Source organism: Equus quagga, chromosome 17 (genome assembly GCF_021613505.1).
Source record: "Equus quagga isolate Etosha38 chromosome 17, UCLA_HA_Equagga_1.0, whole genome shotgun sequence".
Classification (NCBI taxonomy): Eukaryota; Metazoa; Chordata; class Mammalia; order Perissodactyla; family Equidae; genus Equus; species Equus quagga.
Window position 1 is genome coordinate 4,751,441 of NC_060283.1, and position 18,320 is coordinate 4,769,760.

General features: G+C 57.4%; 1 protein-coding gene across 1 annotated transcript in view; it reads right to left on the reverse strand.

Moving 5' to 3' along the window:
- LRP5 (LDL receptor related protein 5) overlaps nt 1-16,736 on the reverse strand; it is a gene marked incomplete at its 5' end in the record, with an annotated part of 73,598 nt that extends 56,862 nt beyond the window's left edge. Inside the window, 4 exons of the mRNA XM_046643807.1 lie at nt 4,042-4,173; nt 5,431-5,627; nt 9,371-9,568; nt 16,153-16,736. Of these exons, the coding sequence (XP_046499763.1) occupies nt 4,042-4,173; nt 5,431-5,627; nt 9,371-9,568; nt 16,153-16,736 (1,111 nt within the window). The remainder of the gene's footprint in view (nt 1-4,041; nt 4,174-5,430; nt 5,628-9,370; nt 9,569-16,152) is intronic.
- Nucleotides 16,737-18,320: the final 1,584 nt, after the last annotated feature.

An 18,320-nucleotide genomic window follows, 5' to 3' on the forward strand; every position in this document is an offset into this window, starting at 1 on the left:
CCCGGGGGATGGGAGGACAGCCTTTGAATCGAATGTTTTCCTATAACGTGACATTTCGTGGCAAGAAAGAAAAACTGGAGGGTGGGAGACTGGCATCCTCAAAGCCCCAGTCTGCTGGTGGGGTCGTCACTTTCTGCGAGGGCTGAAGCACTCGGCCCCATTCGGGCCTCACCCGAGGGCCCCTCTCTGACTCGCTGTGTCTGCCCCCCACACAGACCAAAAGTCCCCCAAGGACGGAATCCGTTTCTCACTCCTGCCCGTCTCCCTCGGGATTAAGAAATACGGAGAGAGATTTTTAGAACCGCCTCCAATTTCCAGACAGCCGTCTCGGTGGCAAACCCTCAAAAGGCTCTGAGAAGCCTCCAGGTTTCTTCTCAACTCCAACTCAAACTTTTAGGGCACCCGGCTGCCTGTGGGGTTCAAAACTTCGACTTTGAACAGGCCCGGGGCAGGGAGTTCCAGAAGCTGCCATCGGCCCCCTGAACCAACCGGTCTGTCGGTGGGAATTCCACGGGGTGGGAACCATGCTTAGAAAAACAGGGACAGCGACAGTCACGTTCTCCTGCAAAGCAAGACTCCCGGCCCATCCCTTTTGTCTCCTCTGCGAGCTTTTCCCTCCTTTTGACATAACCACCCGGCCGGGGCATCTGGAGCAAAGGCAGAAAGATGCAGGCTCAGCGTAAAACGTCCCCGCCCAGCCCACACTCCCACCCCAGCTGGGCCCCTCGGAATGACAACAAATCTTCTTCTTCCTCGCGCTTGGCACTCTCCAAGTGAGTTATTTGTAAAAGTGTCCTTCACAGCAGGGGGGCACGAAAACAGTTCTTAGAGACCAGGGAAGGGGGCCCTGAGCAGCTGAATCCCGGGGGAATCCGGGAGCTGGCCGTCCCGGCTGAAGGAGGCCGGGAGCTGGGGATCGGCCCCTGTCCCACAGCATCCGACAGGAAGGACAGGCTCTGCTGCTAATCCACTGCTTCCACCCCACAGGTGTCGTGTCAGCTCCCCACCGCAGAGCTTCCAGCCCCTAGGGCCACCTCCTCCAGGAAGCCCTCCCACCCCAGCCACCTCCTCTACTCTGTACCTTGCCCACCCCTTTCCGAGGAGAGGGCTCCCCAGGGCTGCTCTGGGCCTGGATGTGGAGATGCATAGTCAGCGTGTGCAGAAAGACCACAATGCCCTCACAGGGCTGGACTGCAGAGGGCTCTCCCCAGGGTTCAGAGGCTCAGCTATGGAGATGCTGGGAATAAGGAAGGAGGCAGGGGTCCCTGTGAGCCCACAGCCCCTGCCTCCTCTGGTTGGAAAAGAAATCAGCACAGGGCCCCAACCCAGCGTGTGGGAGGACCCCTGGATGACGGAGGGTCTATCTAAGGAAATCTAGGCCTCCAGCAGACCTGCCGCAGCTCCCTCAGGCCCAACGAGATGATGAGATGCCAAGGCGTGAATGGTGCATGTTGGTGCCGGATACTGTGGACCTACTATGCACCAGGTGCCCTACACAGCGCTTTCGAGTCCTGCTAACACAATGGGTCCTCCACAGCCTCCCTGGGCAGGGGCGGTCTGTGACCCCATCTCTCATACGAGGAAGGGAGGCACAGAGTGACAAGGCCCTGGGCACCGTCCCCCCAGATGACCGACCCACAGCCTTCTGCACCCCAGGGCAGCCTGGGCAAGTCCTTTCTGTGACTCCAGGTTTCTCCAGCTGTGCAACTTCCCTGGGCCATGGCCCTGGGATTCTAACTGGGCCCACACCCCATTTTTGCCCACACCCCATATTCCCAGAACTCTGATGCATGAGGGAGCCTCACAGGACCCCTTCATAAAAGCTGCCTGCTTGAGTCCCCCGCATTGGGGCAGGCGCTCCTGCATGATCCACCTTCAGGGGGTCATGTCCACATGCAGCCTGGCTCCAGACACCCCAAGGGGGCAGAGACAGCAACCACACCTGCACCCAGCCATTCCTCTCCCTCTCCCAGAGCAGACATCACCAACAGATCCAACATAGGGCTCAGACAGGCATCACCAATCAATGCCGGCAACAGATACCAGATCCAGATCCCTTTAACTCTAGGGCCAGGACCCAAGCCAGCCCTCTCAGGGCAGTACGACTCGGAAACAGCAAAAACACAAATGGCAGGGACTGGTCCTGTGGCCGAGTGGTTAAGTTTGCACGCTCGGCTTTGGCGGCCCAGGGTTTCGTGGGTTCGGACTTAGCACTGCTCATGAAGCCATGCTGAGGCAGCGTCCCACATGCCACAACTAGAAGGACCCACAACTAAAAATATACAACTATGTAGTGGGGGGCTTTGAGGAGAAGAAGAAGAAAAATAAATAAATTTTTAAAGAAACCACAAATGGCACAGAAATGCCCGACAGGGATGGTTCAAAGGTATGACCCCTTGATAAAATAATCTTTGGGCACAAAAACTCATATTTCTGAAGCATAGATACCTCCTGTTATTGCAAATACGAACTGAAGTAAGCAACGTGAAGCTGCATGGGGTGTGAACATGCAGAGACATACAGAATCACACACGGAAAAACAGCAGAAAAAGACACACCCAAATGTTCACGGACTATCTCCAGACTTCCCTTTAGTTTCTCACACACACCATGCAGATCAGCTATAAGTTTGCAGGGACCACTGCAAAAGGAAAACGCGGGGCTCCCTGTTCAAGAATTATGAAGCATTTCAAGTTGGCAACAACAGAGCATTAGACCAAACGTGGGCTCTTCTGGACGCAGGGCCCAGCGTGACTCCACAGACCAAACGCCAGCAACGCTGATGTTGACACCAACCTGCTCCTGCCACAAGGCTGCTTCACATGCTGTTCCTTCTCCCTTCCAGGCCTCTTAGGGATGTCCCCACTGTGCATGACCCTCCCACAGACACTTGGGAAAATAAGGCCCTTTGGGGGGGTTTTGTGGGGGCTGGCACCCTGCACCACTAACAGACCCTTTGGTGTGACAGCCGAGTCTTCAAGGAAGCAGACGCCCTGCCAGGGAGCAGAGGGGCCCTGCCCCCAGCCTGACCACAGGACCATACACATCCTGGGCCACCGCACACAAATACAGACCCCGGCCCACCCACAGCAGAGAGACCAAGAAAACACCCTGGGGCGGGATCCCGTGTGCTCAGGCAGCACACGACAGGCCAGCAGCCGTGGGCAGAGGGAGAAAAGGGTGCTTCAGACCCCGCCCCACGGAGCCCCCACCTCCGAGGTGGAAGCCAGCTGTGCTGGGCCCTGGACGTCCCTGGCTGCATTCCGGATGTGCGTCATTTCCACAAGAGCGCGCTAAGCAGCAGGTGTCTGAAAATCGAGAGGGACAATTCAAAGGTGGTAACACACCCGAAATAGAGAACGACTTGTGTGTGGGGAGGCGATCCAAAGAACTCCGTGCGTCCAAAAGCAACTCGCATTAAGAATGTGCTCGCCACCTGGCTTTCCACGGGGCTTATTATGGCCTGAAGACTCCACAGGAGCAGGATGCAAGGATGCAAATGAATTCTAGATTCCGTAGCAATGTGGAAAACGCTTTCGGAAAAGCAGAAGATGGAACCACACTGGGGGCCGCCGTCCTGCACCGTCGGCGTGCACTCAGGAGAGACAAGAAGGCAAACAGACCGAGGGGGGTCCTCCCATTCCCCAACCTCCTCTGACGCTCCAGTTCTTTTTGCAATAGACACAGTTTCTGTTTAATAGGGAAGACAGCGGGCTCTTAGGTTGTGACCGCTGCATGCTGGCAGCGTGCTCAGCACCTGGGGTCTCTGCCTGCCCCCTACAACCTCGTCCTAAGGACGTGACGCATGTTCTGAGGTCAGGAATGTGCCTGAGATCACTGATCCGCCGGGCAGCACAGCCCCGATCTGACCTCGAGTCCAAGCTGCTTGGCTGCCAGAGTACACCGGGACACAGCGCCCGCGATGCCTGACCCCACCCCTGGGGAGGCAGACGGTGCCGCGAAGCTCACTGGAGGTCCCCGTGGGCACCCAGGCCAGTGGCCGCCCCCCGCCAGCCGGTCCCCACCGGCGCCCCGTCTCACCTGCCTTGCACGTCTTGCCGTTGTCCTGAAGCTGGACGCCAGTGGGGCAGGCACATGTGTAGAAAGGTTCCCTCGGGGACAGCAGGCACAGGTGGGAGCAGCCACCATTGTCCTCCTCACATCGCGTGTGGACTAGGAAAAAAGGGCAGGGTGAGAGAAGGTTCCAGAACAGGACCCTCCACCCCCACCACTCCTGGTGTGTGGCATCCTCTCTGCCCCACTCCCATCCCCCAATCTGCTACAAGGAACCCTCATCTTCTTCAGGGCCCCCCCCCCCAGGGGACACCTCCTCCGTGCAGGCCACCCTCAGCCTGCCTGCACAGGAACAGTGGGAGCCCCCGGGTCGGTGGGTTCCTGGAGCAGAAGTCTGTCGTATCTTTTTGACATGCTTGGACCCCACAGGCTCTGCACAAATGCTTAGTGGCCACCCCTGGACACCGGGCCGAGGGTCTTGGTGCTGATGACAATGCTTTTCCTTCTCCCAAGCCTTTCCACAACCAACACACAACTGACCTGAACTAGTACTACCGGCATCTCGCTCTGCCCGGGGCAGGGCGGGCGCAGTCCCCTGAAATGAGGGCATCGAACCCAACCCACCGGTTCCCGGAGTGGACGCACCGGGTCGTGCCTCTCCCTCCCCAACACTGCCTTAGGCCAGGGGCCGGCCCAGGTGTGGACGCGGTTAAGGACCACGACCTTCTCATCGGAAAACCACTCCAGAGAGACCCCCTCCCCCTCGGCACAGACAACAGCTGCCAACCCCAAGCTCCCCCTCTTAAGTTGAAGGTTAGAACCTTCTACAGCACCACGGCCAGAAACCCTGGTCCCCGTGGGAGGAGGTGAGCCTAGGGCTCTGGCCCCACTGGCCGCCTGTCACAGCAGCCCTGAGCCCACGCAACACCAGGACCCCCACCAGGACCCTATGTAGACCCCAGGCTGAGAACTTGATTTAGAGCAGATATCTCATTAAGGAATATGGCACTCCTGTTGGGCCTTGAAAACAGGGCAACTTTCCTTGGGAATCTCTTTGCCGCCTCCACCTCGGAGGATGCTAGGACGGGGACCTGCCTGAAGCAACCCCCACGAGCTCTGCACACGGGCCTCTCCCAACCTCCAGGCTCCCCTGCCCTGCACACACCTCCCCAGCCCGCCCCCGCCCTGCGCACACCTCCCCAGCCCGCCCCCGCCCTGCACAACCTCCCCAGCCCGCCCCTGCCCTGCACACACGTCCCCAGGTCCCCAGCCTGCCCCTGCCCTGCACACACCTCCCTCCTCTCTATCAAGCACCCCTGCTCTCCTCCACTGCTCTGAGGGTCGGCTTCCCCAGACCATGGCTGCCCTTAGGGAGCCGTCCGCCCACATGCCCCCTCACCCCCTGCCCCAACTCACAGTAGGGCTGCCGCTCGGGGCTGAGCACTTGAATGTCCATGGGCGAGTAGAGAGCACTCAGGATCTCCTTTCTCTTCTCTCCAGTCCTCTTGTTACAGGCGTGAATGGAGCGGGTCTGCCAGTCCGTCCAGTACAGGGTGTCCCCAGAAAGCGTCAGGGCGAAGGGGTGCGTCAGGCTGCCCTCCACCACCTTCTGCCTGCGGGGGCAGGAGGTAAGGGAGAAGCCATCAGGGGAGTCCCCATAGTCCGCATGCTCCCAGCTTCGAGAGCCGTCCATCACCACTGCTGACCCACCGACATCACCCAGGACAACAGCAGCTGTGATGGAGCAGCAGGAGACAGGGGCAGCGCACCCCAGGACGCTCTCCCAGCGTGCAAGGGCACCTTCCAGACCCAGCCAGCCTCCTGCCATCCCTGACTGCGACAGGGGCGCGGTACCTCCAGCTGCTCCCCATCCCACCTGCTTCGACAACGGTGGCTGCTGGCAAAGGGTCCCACGGAGAAGAAAGAAGGAAGAAAAGTGGCAAGAAGGAAGCCACACCTGGTGACAGAGAGCTGATGACAAGCATGCCTGACCTGTCCCGATGCTCTAGGAACTGGATATAAATCAGAGCACACATGCTTGCTCATTCCTATGATGCCAGGAAGTTCTATTATCAGAGTAAACGAAACTGGATATCAGGACAGAAAAAGCTTTCTCTTCTAGGTATTTCCAGCGCCCAGCAAACGAGGGCTTGCTTTTAACGAGATTATGGACACCGGTGACAGAATGTAATTTTACATAGTGGGGAGCACGTGCGATGATCTGGTTTAATGACCCTCCCCCAACTGTAAGCTCCCTGGAGAGGGGGCTGCGGGTGGGTGGTCACCACGTCCCCAACCCCTGGTACAGCACCTAGGAGGGTAATGCTCAAAAAGTGCTCCTGAATAGCTGAGGCCACTCACGCACGCTCTTTCCTGATCTCACCTGACACTGCCTCGTTTTTGTTTTCTTGACGTCACTTGTAAAAAGATGTGTTGACACAAAATTAACCATTCAAAGTGAATAACTCAGCGATATACAGCAGAGTCACAATGATGTACAACTACCATCTCCATCTAGTTCGCAAACATTTCCATCACTCCACAGGAAAACCCCAAGCCCATTAAGCAGTTACTCCTCATCCCCGCCCACCCAACAACAACCAGTCTTCTCCTGTCTCCAAGGATTTGCCTGTTCTGGACGTTTCACATAAACAGAATCATACGACATGTGATCTTTCGTGTCTGGCTTCTTTCACTGAGCATCGCGTCTCCAAGATTCATCCACGGAACATATGTCAGTATGTCACTACTTTCTACGGCCGAACAGTATTCCACTGCGTGGACAGAGCACGTTTTGTTCATCTGTTCCTAATGCGTCTGTCTGTGGACACGGGGTTGTTGACACCTTTTGGCTATTGGGGATAGTGCTGCTATGGACATTGCATACAAGGATTTATTTCCATACCAGTTTTGAGTTCTAGGGAGTATAACCTAGGAGTGGAATTGCTGGATCCTATGTTAATTCAGTGTTTGCGTTCTGGGGAAGCACCAAGCTGCTGTCCATGACGCAGCATTTTTTGATCAGAGAAGCCGAGCTCGGCCCATCATTTCTGGGGCTGCTCCTCCTCCCCAAGCCCAGCCGAGGCTGGAAGCACGGCGGGAAGCTAGTTCCAGGCCTCAGCTCACCTCGCCCACCCTCGCCCCTGCTCCCAGGACACCCCGTCCTCTCTGGGTGCAGCTCCAGCCATGCGCCCTCTGTCTCCAGTTGGAGCCAGGAGCGCCCCAGGCACACCAGCCTTTATCAACCAACTACTATGCCTAGGCATCATGCCCCAAGCTTCACGTGCGTGGCCACATTGAACCCTCTGACTACCCCTAGAAAGTACAATTACCACCCCCAATCCACACACGAGGCCCCGAGGCTCAGAGCAGGAGTGACCCAGCCACGGTCACGGCTGAGAGGGAGCCGAGCAGGTCGGCTTGGCTCCAGTGCTCACCCTCTTTACCAGCATATCACACTTCCCTTTGACAGCCCTGGGCACGTCCACAAAGAGCAGCTGCCACCTGCATGGCCGGAAGAATCCAGTGGTGACGCAGGCAGAAGAGGGGCTGAGCGTGGGCCCTGTAGTCTCAGTACCTGGGTTCCAATTCTGGCTCTGACTAGCTGTGTGGCCTTGGGTGAGTTCAACTGCCTCTCTGTGCATCCCTATAACAGGAGTTCATAATAGCAAACACTTCATAGGGCTGATGTGAGCATGAAATGAACTGATAAAATGTCCTGGCAAACACCAAGTGCTATGGAAGGGTTAGCCACCATCACCACCACCAGTACCATCACCACCACCACTACCATCACCACCACTACCATCATCACCACCACCACCACCACAACCATCACCACCACCACAACCACCATCACCACCACCATCACCACCACCACCACCATCATCACCACCACCACTACTACCACCACCATAATCAGTGTCAGTCACCACAACCACTGCTGCCACCATCACCATCACCATCACTACCACCGTGATTATCATGTTTTAAATGCCACTATCATCCCCACAGTCCCCTGTCACTCTCCGTCGACCAGGGCACCTGTAGCCTGCAGCCTCTCCAGCCTCTAATCCACCCCGTAAGCACCAGGATCACTGAGTTCCCCGAGGACCACGGTTCCCCAGGCTGCCCCACTTCCCAAATCTCCAACCAGGCCCCAGGCCAGTCTGTGCCCCGAGGGACAAGGGGAGAGAATGTGTCAAGCCAGCCAGGTGCCTGGCTCAGCTGTAAGAAGAGGTCCAGGAGGAAGTGAGGTCCTGCCACGCTGGAAGCAGATCCTCTGGCCTCAGTCTGGCCTTCACAGGACTGCAACCCGGGCCCGGAGCCTGGCCGTAACCTCAGGACACACCCTGAGGCAGACCCACCCAGCTCAGCTGCTCCTAAGTCCTGAGCTCCCAAAACACGGTTTACTGTTTTAGGCTGCTAAGTTTGGGGGCATTTTTGTTATGCAGCGACGGATAACTCATACACAGGCCTGGAGAAAATGCAGCAAATCTCCTGACGTCCTCACGTCTGTTGCAGTCGGTGTCTGTCTGTATTTGCAGAGATCCACACCCGAGACCTCCCACATGGGATCACCACAGCCTCCAGCACCAGCACCCACACACTCCCCGCCTGGGCCAGGAGCCCCGCCAGCGCGGCAACGGGGTCTATCCTCCCGAGAGGATCCCCAAGACCTGGCACAAGCCAGCAGGCAGCAGCTGGTCAGTGAATAACACCGTCACCTGCACACAACAGGGACATTCCTACATCTGAAGCATAATCAAGCAGTGGGGCTGGGAAGCCAAGCTGACCAGAAGGTTCTAAGCAATTACCCGACAAGGAAATAATCCTTTATGCTCACTCATTCATTCCCCTATTTGACTGAGCACCTGCTATGTGGAAGGCTCTCTGGCCTTCAGGGGGCTCATGGGCTGGGGGGACAGAGAGGGCACCGAGAATGGTTCACAGCCCTGTCAGCGCCTTGGGCTTTAGGTCCACAGTCTCTTATCTGCCATTTCAAAATCCAGAAACTCTGAAAACTGAAAACATTTTGTTACTTATTTGGTGGCAAAACCTGTGCGTGGATGCAGGGCTATTTATAGTTTTCTCTCCCACTCAGAATGAACATTGTACATTTTGCTATAAAAATATTCACGTGACAGATGGCAGATGCCGCCAAGACCTTGCTCAAGGTGTGAGGTTAGATGTGGTGTGTGCATTTTACTGCTGTTCTAAGTTCTGACAAGTCCTGAATCCCTCAGTCCCCCAGGGTTTCAGATACGAGACCATGGGCCTGAGTGAAGCTCGGACCAGCTGAGGGTCTGGCGACAGCTGGGGTACGGTGGGGACCCGCAGGTAGGCGGCCACGTACCGGAATGAGCCATCCAGGTTGGCGCGGTGAATGAAGCTGAGCTTGGCATCGGCCCAGTAAAGCTTCTGCTCCTCCAGGTCGATGGTCAGCCCGTTGGGCCAGTAAATGTCCGAGTCCACGATGATCTTCCGGGTGCTGCCGTCCATCCCTGCCCGCTCGATTCGGGGGGTCTCACCCCAGTCTGTCCAGTACATGTACCTGATGAGGGGAATAGAGGCACGAGGGCAGAAAGCTGACACAAATCTGCTTTCCACCTCTGTCTTCTGTCTACACGGCGCAAACATGAAACAGAGACTGAATTTGCCCTAGGCTCTCACCCAAACAAGGTAACCAATGTTTAGGGCTTGGGGCATTATTGTTTCCCATTTGTCTTCTAAGCAGCTGGTGATACATTGATTTTTAAACAAAGTTAGGTAATCAGATACACAGTCTCCAACCTGTTCTCCGTTAGCAACATACCCTGGGTATCCTCTCTTCTCACCAATAGAAATCTTCCTTGTTCTTTTAATGGCAATATACTTCTCTAAATCATTTAAGTCACTCCCCCTTGGACAGCTGAGTTGTTTCCGATTTTTTGCTACTATGAAAATGCTGTAAATGAACCTCTAAAAGGTAATTAAAAATGTAGAATGGATACAACTTACTGAGCACTAAAAAGAAATGAACTATTAAGCTATGAAGAGGCACGGACGAACCTTAAAGGCAAGTTATGAAGTGAAAGAAACCAATATGAAAAGGCCACATACTGTCTGATTCCACTTTATGACGTTCTGGAAAAGGCAAAACTAAGGAGACGATGAAAAGCTCAGGGGCTGCCGGGGATGGGAGAGGGATGAACAGGTGGGGCACAGGGCACTTTGGGGCAGTGACACTGTTCTGTAGGATGCTACAACGGTGGACACGCGGCATTAAACCTTTGTCTGGACCCACAGAATGCACATGGGTATGTGGGACTCTCTGTACCTTCCCCCGAGTTTTGCCGTGAACCTAAAACTGCTTTGAAAAAAATTACGTCTCTTAAACACACACACACATAGGCGGGTGCACACTGAAGTGATGGCAACAGCTATTCCTGGGAGGGTCTGTGGGTGACCCGGCTCTGCTCATCCACATTCTCAAGTTTCCAGTGAGAAGCAGCCACCACACATCCACGAGAAAGTGCCACATCCCTAAAAGGCTTCCTTATGTGATGTCCCACCAAGTGAGCAGAGATAATATACTGCAATACCAGGCGTCCGGGGTGACGGGTTCAAACCCCGCCAGCTCCCGGGGGCCAGGCCGGCCACGGAGCGAGGCGCCCACCGATGTGAGCCTGGAGGCTGGGCACGGCTCCTCAGTGGAGACCAGAGAGGAAAACACCAGTCTGGAAGATACGAGTCTCCTGGGTTCCATCCCAGGCAGCGTGGACGAGCCACGGGACACAAGGCGTGGCAGGTCTGTTTCATTTTGTCTACCCAGCAGCTCTTCTCCACAGAGGAGGCGGACGGTGCCCAATTTCCCTTTGAGGGACCCTCTCCCACTGGCGGTCCATGTGACTCCCCACTCCCCGCCCCCCAGGGTGGGCATGGATGGGTCCTGGCCATCAGCAAATCCATTACTCCGCCTGAGTGACCGCTCTAGAGACAGGAGGCTCATTCACGCCCAGCCAATGGGAGTCCCGCTGGAACCCCGACTGAGGACAGCAGGGGAGCCACCTGTGCCATCGGTGGGAGGGCCCACCAGGGGCGCAAGCCCAGTGGGGAGAGGTGGTGCCTGCAAGCTGAGTGAGTCAGAGAACAGTGGCGCTTCTCAGATGCCCTATTCTGTGGGCCCAGAGACCCTTCTCTTCCAGCTGCTTCCGTGACCAGCAAGTCCCCCCACTGCTCTTCGCCTCCACTTCCAGAGATAAAACCTCGTCCAGTTACAGCAAACCCTGAGCGGCGGCCACCAGGGACCAGCGCGGTCTTCAGGGACGTGGGAGAACAGGCTCAGCCTTGCCCCTTGGGGGCCTCTGTCCAGTGGGAGAGGGAAAAGATACACACGCAGCTGCCACCTCTCCCCCCGACGGGAGCTCAGCGGCCACCCACTTCCATGGAGCCAGGCAGGCTTCCCAGACGGGCATGATTTCCAAGCCGGGGCTGCTGCCACCTGCCGGAGGAGTCGTGCCGAGATTAACACGAACGAGCTTGCAGGGGCTCCGTACAAAACGTACCCGCCTCCCGGCACGGTGGCCACACAACAACTGCACCCAGCTGTTGTCGCCAAGCTCCCCTCCTCTCCAGACCCAGTGGGGACAGACAGGAGAGAGCGTGCTTCATCCAGACACCTCTCCAAAAAGCCTCTCTTGCGCTCTCTCCTTTGCATCTAGAGAGAACTCGACTGACCCAGGGAAAGTGACAACTACTAGCCCCATTGGACAGATGAGAAAACTGAGGCTCCAAAAGGCTGACCTGCACCAGGTCACACGCCAGGGGCGCCGGGAGCACAGCGTGGTTCTCTGGCTAAGGCCAGAGCCTGGCCGTCATATGACTCACCCCTCGCCTGCTGGCCGGGGCTGTTGTGAACTTTTCCTGGCAGTCCCAGCTCGCAGGTGCTGTCGGCCAGCTCGGCCAAGGCTCCCGCGGGCTGGTGCACGCGCCTCCCTTTCCCTGTGCTCTTGCCACCCCCCGCAGCCTGGACAGGGCCCAGCCCCCCCAGGAAGGTAGCAGGAGCTTGGGTCTCAGAGCCAGCCCAGCCCCTCCTGCCCTCCCCGAATGCTCCACGGCGGCCAAGGGGAAGGCTCCGGATCTCAGCGAGGAGCATAATTCAAATTCCTTCCCCCGGGTTTCATAACAGAGGCCCGCTGGTTTCCTTAAATGGGGAATCTGCGAGCCACTCCGCGACGGGGCCCGGCTGGCGTGGACGCGCTCTTGCAGAGTCCTCAGCACTGCCACAGGCCCCGCCAGATCCCACGGAGGAAGACCAGCTTCCGAAGAGAAACGCTGCCGCCCAGGCTCGGAGCAAGGCTGGCTGCGGCTGTGGTTGTGGGTTATTTTAGAGAGGGGCCATTTTGCATCTCAAACAGGGGGTTGGGTTTCAGCCAGGCTTTAACTGGAGACCCAGCAGCCTCGGCAGCCCCTCGTGGGCTGGGACAGGTCTGGGCGTCCTCCCAGGGCTGGGCTGGTGTCAGCCTGGTCCAGGGACTCGGGGCCAGAGGGTCCTCCCCAGGGTGCACGCTGCCACCCCGTGGGCACCTGGCGCTGGTGCCTTCCTCCACCCAGCCGGGACGCCTGTGCTTTGCCACCCGCGCAGCCGAAACTGCACCAAGTCCCATCCCCAGGGCCCGTGGGCCCTCCAGGCTGTGGGCTCTTGGTCACATGCACACGGAGGTGGACATTCGGACCGAGAACCTTCCATCCTGATGACGGCCGGGGTGGGTATCCCTCATCTGAGGAAGGACCCCGGGGGGAGAGCATCACAGGAGGGCACAAGGAGGTGGCAGGGGCCCAGAGGAGGCAAAGCTGCCTCTGTCAATCTCGTGCCTGCAACCAGGACGGAGGACAAAACCCACTGTCCCCATTCTCAGGACAGCGGTCCTGCCCCCAGGACTCAGAGCTTAAACTCGTGCAGGGGACCACGTTCGGGTCAATATTTGGTGAGAATGGGGGTGCCGCCGTTGGCTTCTATGCACTGGCCTGGACTCCCCTCTCCTAGGCAACGCGGTGCCTAAGGCGACAGAGCTGGCATCTCAAACCTCAACCACATTCACAAGCAAACTTGAGGACCACAAACTTCAAGCTCATTCACAGATGAACCTGGGGACCACAGTCCAGCATTCTCAACCACATTCAATTTGGGGAGTGGGGACCACCACTGCCATCTTCACTCCCTTCCTCATCAGATGTGTTACTGGGGCGGGGGAAGGCAGGGCCTTATAACCCTGCCCAGGACATCAGCACCAAAGTCTACTCTGCCCCAGGGGGCAGGGGTGTGATCGCAAGGAGATCTGGGGGAGAATTCAGAAGCAAGATCAGAAAGGATTTCAAACACTTAATAAGAAAAACCAGAGCCAGAGACTGACGGGCTCCCAGAGATGGTGCAAAGAAAGCCAGCCTGGATGGGAGCGTGAAGACTGCTCCCAACCCAGCACCAAGCACCTCCCAACTGAGTGCCAAGCACCTCCCAACTGAGTACCAAGCTCTTCACAACTGAGCACCAAGCACCTCCCAACCAAGCACCAAGCTCCTCACAACTGAGCACCAAGCACCCTCCAACAGAGTACCAAGCTCCTCACAACTGAGCAACAAGCACCTCCCAACAGAGTACCAAGCTCCTCACAACTGAGCAACAAGCACCTCCCAACCAAGAAGGTAAAAGGCCATGAGGAAGGAAAAAAGAGGAATAAGAGCACGGATGTGGAGATTATATTTCAGCTGACAGGGAGGGGCATTTTTAGTATAACAACAGCTAACTAACATGTATTGAACCCATTAATTGTTCTTGGTATTTTCTACATGACATGTGACATGGTCACACCTCTGTACAGATGGGGACATTGAGTCACAGAGCAGCACCCTGCCATCCTTGCTTCTTGTCTCTCTCCAACCTACATGCAAAGTGCCAGCAAATCCAGTTGGTTCTGTCTTCAAAATGGATCCCAAATATGGCCACTTCTCACCCCCAGCCCACTACCTCTCTGGTCCAGGCTGCTACCCTCTATTGCCAGGATCACAGTAACAGCCACTAACGGAGCTCCCTGTTTCCGGCCCAAAGTCGACTCCCACTCCAACAGCCAGAGGGACCCCCTTGAGCATGACTCAGACGGGTGACTGCTCCACTCGAAACCTGATTTGTCTCCTCTTCCCACTTTATGTATCCTCCCCTGCCCCTCCCTCACTCCACTATAGCCCCTCCAACACCTCCAGCCCCTCCTACCCCAGGGCCTTTGCACTGGCTGTTCCTCCACCTGGAATACTCTTCTCCCAGATGGCTGCATGGCTCTCACCCTCATCTGCTCCAGGTCTCTGCTCAAACGATACTAAGAGAACTTCCCAGGCAGGCTGCCAACCTACAATGGGAAGCCCCTCACCTCGCCCTCCCAGAGCTCAGGCCCTGTTTTACTCTCTGTGGCACACATCCCTCTTGGAAACATCTGTTTACGGTCTTCTCCTCGCAGTGCATCGTAAGGACCTCGAAGCTGCTCCCTTCAGCCTCTATAGCCACCGATGGATGCCCTCTCTCAGCCAGGGAGACTCGGCCACGCCAGCCACCTGCTCCTGGCAGGTGGTCAGTGACTCCAGGGGTGCTGGAGCCACAGTGCTGCGTGGGAGACGTCTGACACACGGACGGTTCGCCAGGCAGCATGGAGACCATCCTGGAAGGTCAGGCTGGCCCCCGGGCAGCTCAGCCCACTTGGAGGGGGGGCAAGAGAGGCCTACAGGGACGTCACTGCCTGGCATGGCCCCCCTGGGACACTCTTCTGGTGGTGGGGGCACCAGGCTCTTCTGGCCTGACTTCAGGGGGTCAGATAGCAGGACCATAAAGTCCACCCCATCCTACTGCTGGTGTGTGTGCACACTGATCCGTGCACACACTTACATGCACACACATGTACCCACACTGGAACATGCACAGAGGCTCACACCCTCCCACTGCCACACTCAGTGGCTCAGACACACCTGCGTGCAAGTGCACACACACGCACATTCAGTTTGTACACAAACCAGCCAGCTTTAAAAGTCGCCAGCACTTCCCCGACGTCAGAAGCCAGTCTAGAGCACTTTCGAAGTCAACACACCAAGAGCCCCTGTGGACAGAGGTTTGCTCGGCCACCACAGCGCCCTTCACCCGGCCTCCGCCCCAAGTGCCCCGAACACCAGCCTCAGTGGGACAGGCCTCCGACTCCTGGGCCTGTCATTGCGCCTGCCCCAGGGCAGGCTGACACGCCCCTCCGGCTTGGCCTCCAGGCAGCACAGCCAGCATCACCCCCAGGACAGGGGAGGGCACACTCACGGGCAGCAGTAAGTTGGTGGCATCAGGACCAGAGCCAGGGGTCCTACTGCGTTTCTGTTCGAGATCTCAGAGACAGCAGAGAGTGGACAGACAGTGGGTCGGTCACTGACTGTGGGCAGGTGGCTGGCTTGGTGCAGTCCAAGTAACAGTGTGTCCTTCCCAGGCTGCGGGAGGAGGGGACCGAGGGACAAGGACTGACTGAGCAAACAGCTCTTGCTTGGAAAAGGCTAGAATGAGTGTGGCCTGGCTGGCCAGCGGAGCTCGGCCATCTCCCCACAATCTCACCATCCCAGCCTTCAACTCCGAGTATGTTCTTAGCTTTACCGCCACCCACAAACGTGACCTGGCCCTCGTGGCCGGGCCCTGAGCCTTCATGGGCCTCAGTGAGCTCAGAAAGGGGAGCAGAAAGCTTCTGGAAGAGACTAGAGAAACAACCCCTCAGCAAGTTCTACTTTTGGATGAGGAGTTTCGCTTTTTCCACCCGTTTTCTGCTAATGCAGTTACAAAGGGGTGAAAGGTGCAGATGCCAAGGGTTAAGCGTCCGCACCTGTCAGACCCCGTTATGCACGCAACAGAGATGGGTAATGGTTCAAGTCCACGGCCAGGCATGGCATCACCTCTGACAAAGTAAGTTTAACAAAGAAATGTAACTATGGAACATCAAGGGGAAAAAACTCTCAGTAAATTCTGAAAGGCAAACTCATTTCAAGATTGCCAGGTTTTCTCTAAAAAAGGTACTTCGGCTCAAGTAAGTTCAAGAGAGAAACCATGTCCCGCCCAACCCTCCCGAGGAGAGAGGCAGCTGGGTTTACCCATGAGCAGGGTCCAAGGCGATGGCCCGCGGCTGGTCAAGGTCCTGCCAGAAGAGGACCTTGCGTGACGTTCCGTTGAGGTTGGCCACCTCGATGCGATTGGTCTCCGAGTCCGTCCAGTACAGCTTCTTGCCAACCCAGTCGCAGGCCAGGCCGTCGGGCGACACCAGGCCGGAGATGACCACGTTCTGCACGGCGGCCCCCGTCTGGTTCAGGTAGGTCTGCTTGATGGCCTCCTCGCTCACGTCCGTCCAGTACACGGCTCCCTTGGAGAACTGGAAATCGACCGCGGCCGCGTCCTCCAGGCCGCTGACCACGATGGTGGACTCCAGCTTGACTCCGCCGGCGTCCACCAGCCGCACGTCCCGGCGGTTGGCAAACAACAGGAGAGGTGAGGCTGTGGGGGTGGAAGCAAACCGTGAGGACTGCTGGCCGAGCCACAGGCCGCACAGCTCAAGACAGGTGGCTGTGGGCACGAAGCACTCCTGGCACCCGCCCACCCGTGTCCAAGGCTCTCCGGCTCCTTCCTTCCACTCCCTAAGGTGCCGCCAGAAAGGAGCCCGGGCAGGCCCCAGCCACACCGTTCAGAGGCTCTGTCAACACAGCAAACAGTGCTGTTGCTACTGAAACCACCGAGAGCTGCCGTCCCTCCCACCCAGGCCTGGGCGACTCTTCCTGCCACGCCCACCACCTCATACACAGATGCCACGACCAGGTCACACGGGTCCTCTGGGGGCTGCAGAGAAATCACATCATCCTGGTCACCCTGACGCAGGGGAGGGGACACAAGGCACAGCCCTGGCCACGCTGCCCAGGAGAGGCCCGGCTGGGATCAGAAGTCCAGGCCAGACGGAGCCTCACGATTCCCTTACAATTCCCTTCCCGTGGCCTCAGGTTCCCACTCCGGAATGCCACCCCAAACCCCTTCGACAGCTCCGCGCGCTGCTCAGAGGAAGGTCAGGCTGCCGGGACGAGGGCCCAGCTCAGATCCCAGCCCCTCCTCTGCAGGACGGGAGGACGAGGGGAGGACTCGAGGTCAGGACTGTCTACGGGGCTCTGCCACTCCCGCCATCACCACTGCCATCACCGCTATGTCAGCTCTACAATTCTTTGCGGCAGGAAAGGACACTGTAAAAATCAAACAATGGGATGGGGCAACCGCATCTGAGCTGGACATCCCGACCTCTTGTAAGGGAGAGATGGCCTCCCAAAACATCTGTCCCCAAATCTCAACCCCACCCCGGCCCCAAGCAGGTGCAAACGTATAATAAAGAACACACGTTGTCACAGGCTGACAGCTCTGTGCAGTTCACACGCCGTACACAGAGCTCCAAGCCTCCTGCGCACGCTGCGCACAGGCGTGGGCCGTGATGACATTATTCCCATTTCACAGAAGGGGCAGATAAGGCTTCGAGAGAAGCCTGCACGGCCAGGTTCGCCTCTGCATTTTGGAACACTCGTCACGTGCTGGCTGCACGAGTGTATTCGGTTTGTCAAAATGCATCACTTTTCTGTGGATAAGGCCTTCCATAAAAAGTTGTTAAAAATTAAAAATGGAACATTCCCTGTTTTCCCAGCTGCTCACGAGAGTCCTCCCCAACGTGCTGAGGGTCCTAGTGGACGCTGCACTCCAGAAGGCCCATCTGACCATCTAAGAACGCCCCTGCCCGCCCCCCGCCCACCAGCATGCAGCAGCTGCTCTCTAAACGCATCTCACTCACCCACCCCGCCTGCACACCCCAACTTCAAGACAGTGAGTCACCTTTGCCTGGAGAGAGGTGAAAAGGAAAAGAGGGGGCTTCCCAGAAGGGTCTGGATCCCGACCCCCAGGCAGAGGCTCCAGGGAGAGGAACAGCAGCGACACTCACCCCCAGAGGCCCGGCTGACAGTCGGGTACCATCTGGGGGTCAGAGGTTGGCAGGCTGTATAGGGCAGTGGGAGACGGGGACGACACTGAGGATCAGGGAGGGTCCAGAACTTTGAGAGGAGGGAGAATCAGTGAAGACGGGAGGCAGGGACCTTCCCAGGGAAGAGGGTCGTGTCCGGGATCTGGAGGGCACGGCGGCAGCAGCCAGAGCCGGCACAAACAAAAGACACCCCACGGCACAGCCAGAGAACTCGGCACTCCCACACCATGTTCCCAACCATCGCCACCACCGGAGCAGGGA